This window comes from Patiria miniata, unplaced genomic scaffold (assembly GCF_015706575.1).
Source record: "Patiria miniata isolate m_02_andy unplaced genomic scaffold, ASM1570657v1 HiC_scaffold_10, whole genome shotgun sequence".
Lineage (NCBI taxonomy): Eukaryota > Metazoa > Echinodermata > Asteroidea > Valvatida > Asterinidae > Patiria > Patiria miniata.
In genome coordinates this window covers 15,778,594-15,786,340 of record NW_024037048.1, presented here as the reverse complement: position 1 = coordinate 15,786,340, position 7,747 = coordinate 15,778,594, and the positions used below count along the sequence as shown (strand labels likewise).

The 7,747-nt window shown below is 41.0% G+C and overlaps 1 protein-coding gene across 1 annotated transcript; it reads right to left on the bottom strand.

Moving 5' to 3' along the window:
* Nucleotides 1-6,004: 6,004 nt before the first annotated feature.
* Nucleotides 6,005-6,769, bottom strand: LOC119733915 (complement C1q subcomponent subunit B-like; the record flags this gene model as incomplete). The annotated part of the gene is made up of 1 exon (XM_038207281.1): nt 6,005-6,769. A coding segment is annotated over one exon (765 nt), but the record flags the coding sequence as incomplete, so codon positions are not given.
* Nucleotides 6,770-7,747: the final 978 nt, after the last annotated feature.

The window sequence follows — 7,747 nt, the reverse complement described above, 5'->3', positions numbered from 1 at the left end:
TATTTTTGTACAGCCGGCCGCCACTTATTATGTGGCGGCCGTCAGATAATAAGTGGCGGCCGCTGTACAAAAAAAATATATTCACACTTTTTTATGTGGCGGCTGCCACTTATTATCTGGCGGCCGCCACATAAAAGAGTGTGAATATATATTTTTTTGTTCGTGTGTAAATTTTTTTGTACAGCGGCTGCCACTTATTATGACGACTTATGTAGCGGCCGCCAATTATTATTTCGCGGCGTACAAAAAAAATATTCCCACACGCACCAAAGAAATATATTCACACTCATTGAGTGGCACTATCTGTCTTCGTAACTTAACGCGTAGTACCTAGTTTTTGTGATTTCAACATACAGGGTGAGCAGAATATTTCGATGAGTATTTTGAGAACCGAAATGTGTACTCACAGACTTTGCGGAATGAATTTTGATGAACAGTTTGAGTAAAATGCAAGCAGGTCTTTAAAGAATTAAGTCAAAGTTGTAAAATGTATAACAAGAAACCAGATTTGTCCAGGTTTCTCGCTTTTTTCAGCACTAACGTTGGTCTTTTCCAAGACCTGGACACAATTTATTTAGAGCAAATGCATTCAAATTTTCCTTCCTGATTGGTTCCGTCTAGATTGATGGGTTGGGTAAGATCAAGACCAACACAATCATCAAGGAGCTCTCCAAAGCCTGGATGCTGGATGAGGAAGCAGGGGAGACCACAGAGAAGTTTCCTTGGAAGATCAGCAAGGAAGAAGTCACTACGCTCATCGAGAAGGTAGAATCTCCTTCTTGCGCTCAAGCACCCCCCCCCCCCTTCCACAGAGAAAGCTATAAACGAGGGCCATTTGGGCGCCATCGTGGCTTATAAATGCTGGTACCAAATACACGATAACCAGCATGAGTGAATCAGTGAAGTGTCCCTCATTCCGGCTTCTGCTTGTTTGACTTTAAAGCGCCCTCTTTTGTCCATGCATGGAGACAATACACTTAGAGCTCTTCCCAGTACCCACCTTATACGGAAGACGGATAGTGCCACTCAATGAGTGTGAATACATTTTTTTTGGTGCGTGTGAAAATATTTTTTTTTGCACACTGGCCGCCACTTATTATGTGGCGGCCGCCAGATAATAAGTGGCGGCCGCCACATAAGTCGCCATAATAAGTGGCGGTCGCTGTACAAAAAAATATTTTCACACACACCAAAAAAATATATTCACACTCATTGAGTGGCACTATCCGTCTTCCGTAACTTAACGCTTTGTCCCTGGTTTTTGTGATTTTTAGTCCAGTCTTGCAATATCTTTAATTGCGTCCAACCTTTGACATTCTGGTGGGTGATTTTTCAAAAATGAGTATTGATCACTTTCAGTGGAAATTGAACAACTCATAATTAGTTCATTTTCTTTGCCAAGTGGAACTCGACATATTAAACATCAATATTCCAGTCCATTTTCCACCTAAAATCTTTGGTCTTTCATAATTCCCTATTAAAAAAATATCCTCCTAGCCAAGATAGTTAGTCTCTTCCATAAATTCCCTCTAAAAATGTCCTTTTAGCCAAGATGGTTAGTCTTCTCCATAAATCCCTTCTAAAACAAATATCCTCCTAACCATGATGGTTCCTCTCCTCCATAATTCCCTTCTAAAAAATATTCTCCTAGCCAAGATGGTAAGTCTCCTCTGTAATTCCCTTCTAAAAAAATATCCTCCTAGCCACGATGGTTAGTCTATTCCATTATTCCCTTCTAAAAAATATCCTCCTAGGCAAGATGGTTAGTCCCCTCGGTAATTCCCTCCTAAATAAATATCCTCCAAGCCAATATGGTAGTTTCCTCCATATTTCCTTCAAAAAAAGCACCCTCCGAGCCAAGCATGGTTTAGTCTCCTCCATAGTTCCCTTCTAAGAAAAATATCCCCCTAGCCAAGATTGTTAGTCTCCTCCATAATTCCCTTCTAAAAAATATCCCCCTAACCAAGATGGTTAATCTACTCCATAATAAAAGTATCCTCATTACCAATAATTATGGTCGTCTTCTCAGTAATTCGCTTAAAACAAGTCTGAGTCTTGCGCGTAACTTTGTACACACCTGTCCCAAGTTCTTTCCACTGACTATCCCTATTGCCGAGTATGATATATGTCTATATCTTTTATAAATAGTCGTCATGCTCATTCAAAGGCATATTCATAGAAAGGTGGAAATCTCCTTGCTGCCACGGTGTCAGATTTAACGTTTGGTATACCGTGAGGTATATCTAGGTTGTGTTAACTTCAGGTTTACTCCGATCTTAACGATAACCAAGTTAACGATCATTAAATAACAATTGACTGTTTTTTTCTTGTTCTGAAGGCTGGTACAAGGACAAGATTTTGCCCAAGATGGAGTTCTGTGCTGTTGGTTGGGTAAGATCAAGACCAACACAATCATCAAGGAGCTCTCCAAACCCTGGATGCTGGATGAGGAAGCAGCCTGGAGACCACAGAGAAGTTTCCTTGGAAGATCAGCAAGGAAGAAGTCACCATGCTCAAAGAGAAGGTGGAATCTCCTCCTTGGGATCAAGCAGCCCCCCCCCCCCCACAGTGAAAACTATCAACTTTATATTTATTTTGTGTAAGTTGGTCAGTAGTCGGCAGAATGATTCGCATGTTAATTAATGCATGCAAATTAAAGTAGAGAAAAAAACGTAAATTTTAATGACTATCATCCCACCCTATATTTTAGGCTATTGAAAGGTCAAACCCCCAAAACAGATTTTACCTACCCTAACACACCAGTTGTTTTTTGTATGTAGTAGAAAACACCACACTTTTGTTCTTGGTTGGCCTGATTATTTTATTATATGTTTCAGTGTCCAATTCATTTCATGGAGCCTTTCAGAGATCTCTCAGGTTATTCTGGATGGCTGCATGTCTAAGAAAACACATGCTTTATATAATGCTCTGTATAATTTTTGTTTTTGAACCCCCTCCCAACCTCCGCCCCCACCTCCCACCACCCCCAGGCTTGATCCTACTCATCGATCACCTCATCTCCATGAAATCCAACTGGGAGAAATGCAAACTGCGCGTCTTTGCCACCGCGAGCAAGAAGGAGCAAATGGACAGGGAGAAGATGAACATGGCCAACATGCTCAGCAAGTTCTGCATCAACTGCTCGGACGTGGAGGTCATCCCGGACCTGAACAAGAAACCCAAGGACTGAGAGCCTGAGACGGTTCAAGGAGCTGTCCAAACCCTGGATGCTGGATGAGGAAGCAGGGGAGACCACGGAGAAGTTTCCTTGGAAGATCAGCAAGGAGGAAGTCACTACGCTCAACGAGAAGGTAGAATCTCCTCCTTGCGCTCAAGCCCCCCCCCCCCCCCCTCCACAGAGAAAACTATAAACAAGGGTCATTTGGGCGCCATCGTGGCTTATAAATGCTGGTACCAAATACACGATAACCAGCATGAGTGAACCAGTGAAGTGTCCCTCATTCCGGCTTCTGCTTGTTTGACTATAAAGCGCCCTCTTTTGTCCATGCATGGAGACAATACACTTAAAGCTTTCCCAGTATCCACTTTATTCTTAGTCCCTGGTTTGTGTGATTTTAAGTCCAGTCTTGCAACATCTGTTTATTGGTCCAACCTTTGACATTCTGGTGGGTGATTTTCAATAATGAGATTGATCAGTTTCAATCCATTTTTCCGTACAACTCTCAGTTCATTTGATTTGCCAAGTGCATGGAACTCGACTTTATTAAAAATCAATGAATCACTTCATTTTTCGCCTGAAATCTTTTTTTTTCTTTCAGACCAACAGACAGATGCGGATCCGTGAATTGCTTCTCCAACATTCCCAGGAGGCTCAGCTCATTGTCATGTAAGTACAAACCGGCGATAATGGCCACTATCTGACAATTAACCGGATACCGCCATCTTTGAAAAGGGGGGGGGGGGGGGGGGCATTACAATGAAAAGACATCCCATCATTCTCAGGTACAGTTGCATGATGAGATGTATTTTCATTGTAATGCCTGAACCCCCCCCCCCCCCAAAAAAAACCCCAATAAATCAAAGATGGCGGTATTGGAGAAAAGGCTTAAGGGGCGTGGTTAACTTGCAAACGGCGGTAGGTCAATGAGTGGCGCTTTTCATGGCGGCACAATTTCTGACGTTTACACGAAATACCAAAAATTCTTTAAAAGCCGCTGGCGAAACAAGAAACTTTTTAAACAAAACTAAGGACACTTGTGTAAAAACAAAAAGTTACTTGTGTAAAAAGGGCACTCTTTACAGAATTCTGGGGGGGGGGGGGTGTTAACCGCTGGTGCAAAAATTGGGGGCGGGGTGAGCAATAGATCTAACATTGCTTGTGACCCAGTCTGACTGAGCTACTGTGGTCACCTGATCAAAAGTGGTGATCTGATTGGCCAATGTGCACTGTTGATTGACATGCAGGAAGGGTCCATTATAACCTTTTCTTTGATTTCTTGCAGGAGTCTACCTATTCCCAGGAAGCGTACTTGTTCAGCTTACATGTACATGTGCTGGCTGGAGACATTATCCAAGGATATGCTGTCAGCAGGGATGCCAAATATGGCATCCAAATAAAAGTCAATACAAAGAAATTCACTTGAAATGATAAAGTGTCAAAGGACAATTCCAACCAGTTTAAAGACCCTCCTCACTTGAATGGAATTTGTGCTTTGTTTTGATTGATTTCGTTGAGATTGTTTCTTTACCATCTAACGGGCTCACACTTTCACTGATGTTTTCAAAGTGAGTTTCTTGAATGCAATCAAGTAATACTGATTAAGAACAATAAAAGTCTTCAAATAATTTGGAGTCTTTTAATCAAGAAACACTTGTCAGACTTTTACGGGCTTTAAAAACAACAGCCAACTCCACTTTTTTCATTACTGTAGGCACGTTTCTGTTTCAACTGAAAGTAATTAAAATCATTTTTTTTTTCATAACGAAGCCAAGCGAAAAAAAGGAGAGTATTTATCAACAATGGTGGTGCTTTTGGTAATCCTCAGAATGAGGTTTTATGCATACTGTTTTCATAGCAAGTCAATTGTTACTTTTACATAATTCTCACATATTATAACGTTTAAAATAATGCAATCATTTAATAAAAACCAGTGTATTCTAATTGCTGTGAATAGCATTAGAATATTTCAAAAAATTGTTAATCCAAATGCCAAGCTTACAGTCTTAAGAAAATCAGATTTAATCACTCGAGACTTTTTTTGTGACATGAAATAAAAATTGATACATGCATGGGATTGATTTAATTGACATCATCTCTGCTGGGCATACAGGGAACATAAGGCAAAGAAAATAACAAGTTACAGTAAACGCTCTAAAATTATCCAGGTAGGTAGCAAAATATTTTGTTTGTTTGTCTGTATGTCTTTTATTCTTTGTTTGCTTTAGGATACAGTTACTGTGTTTAAATCTTTTTAAATTCCCAATACTACAAATAAGTTGCATTTATTTTCGGAAAAAAAAACATGTTATTTTATATGTTGACCAAGTGTGGCAATAGAAAAAAATGGCGGTCAGAAACATGGCCTAAGTTGGTCCAGATAACACCATAAACACAATTTTTTTTTAGTTGTTAACATTTCTGGGTACATGGTGGCACTGCTTTATTGCAAACCTTTTGTTTCTAAAAAAAAAATGACCCAGCTTGCTTTGAAAAAATATTCCATCAAAATACTTCTCGATAGGCCTACAATGGGTACAAAAAAATATCGTCAAAAAACTTAACGCATACTTTTCACTATATCTCAATACTCATGCATAAGGCTAAATATTTTGTTTTGCAAGAATTTTAAAAAAATGGTGAATCCATTTTTGTATACAGATCGGCACATGCGCAATGCAAAACCATTAATAATAATATTTTGTGACATTGTCATTGAACATTATTTCTTTTAATTCATTGGTTATTGTTTCTGCAAAATGGAAAGCGATTAAAAAAATCAGCAACACAATGCTCGTGTATCTTTGTATGTTGTGTTTGTTGTGTTTATTCGGGGTAAAGGAGGAAGCCACTGAATGAGGTGTAGTGCCAGGAATTACTATGCGCCCTACCGCCCATCGTGAGATACATCGTATCTCCACGCTGCAGAACCACCACCGCGCTCCCAGACACCTGATCATAGTGACTTGAATCATCGCTACCGCCAGAGACAACCTCGTCGCCGTTCTTCCGGAGAAAAACGTACAGGCCGCTGGTAGAAGATTTGCACACAGAAAACATGAACACGTAGGTGCCCGGCACACCACACGTGAACGTGCCGGTCTCGAGATCGAAGCTGGTACCCGGCAGAAGCGTCTCGGTCGCCTGGAAGGGCAAACGGTAGTCGTTACTCGTAGAGGTATCCGAGGTGCTCGTCCTCACCACGGTGAATGCTACCCGCTGGTTGGAGTCGTCTGGTGCCTCCCCTGGCTCACCCTTTTGACCTTTGACACCAGTTTCCCCCGTTGGCCCTACAACACCTGGGACTCCTCTTGGACCAATTTTTCCGGGCTGGCCTATGCCTTCGTCCCCTTGAGGCCCAGCTGCTCCACGCTCACCCATAGGTCCAATCGATCCAATATCACCCTTTTGACCTGGCTCGCCCTTTGACCCTGGCTGACCTACGGACCCAGGCAAACCTGGTATTCCGGGAATTGCAGCCGGCCCCTGGCAGCACATCGGACACGCCTGAGACGCAGGACCATCACCGTCCGAGGCAACCGGCCCAGTAACGGAAGCTCGGAGGTTGACGGAGTTACCCAGAAGGAGGGCGATTGAAAGAACGGTTGCCAAGAAGATCTTCATTCTGTTCAGAAAAATGATTTAACTGAAACAAATCAGGTGAGATTTTTTTTCAAAAAAATAGTTTTTAAAAACGGGAAGAGTAGAGAAAAATATTGAGGTTTGATAAACATGAGAACTAATCTAAAATTCTTGACAATCCGCCGTCAGATTTGAAGGAAAAAAAAAAAAAAAAAATGAGATTGGAAATGGAGGAATCGTTCGAATAATGCATGTTTTCTTTGTTATATAACAGTGGCGTATGAGGGATCAAGGGGCTAACATTTATGAAAAGCCTAGTTTATAAAACCGGTTGTCATGGCAACCCATCGAATCGATTTGTTTTTTTTCGCCGCCAATAAGAGTTAAGAAAGGTCACCAAAATGCATTCCGATAGGGCGAAGCGTTCCGGAGCTGTAGTATGGGGGGGGGGGGGGGACGGATTACATCTTGCCCCTTCCCCGGTCCTGATAGAATCATTAATCAAACCTCACCACACCCACCTCGATGGTTCGTTCTTGAAGATCAGGTCCAAGAAGAGATCACAAGGAGTTCAGTAAAGGCTGAAAAAAACATACAAACGAATACTGGTTAAGTTTACATTTTAATACTATTTTATTATCAATTAAGATCAATGAGTGAGTTTTTTTTTTTCTGATTGGGATCCATTGCCACTCAAAAGCATGATACTCACCAAGTTATTAGGGTCAAGTGATTAAAATAGTAGGTTTTCTCGGCCGAATTCGTCAAGAAAAACAACCTGTTTTAATGTCGCATTGTTCAATTTCTCTCGAATTGACTGATTCGTGAAATAAGCTTTCAATTTGTTTACACGTTATTATTGAACGATTTTTTTTTCAAATTAAAATTTGTGAAGGCATGTATCTTTTTTTTGAGAGACTAGTAACTCGGTCAACAGTCTGTTGGCATTCTAAGCTTTTGTTGCACTTGTCCAGGCAAATGTACTTT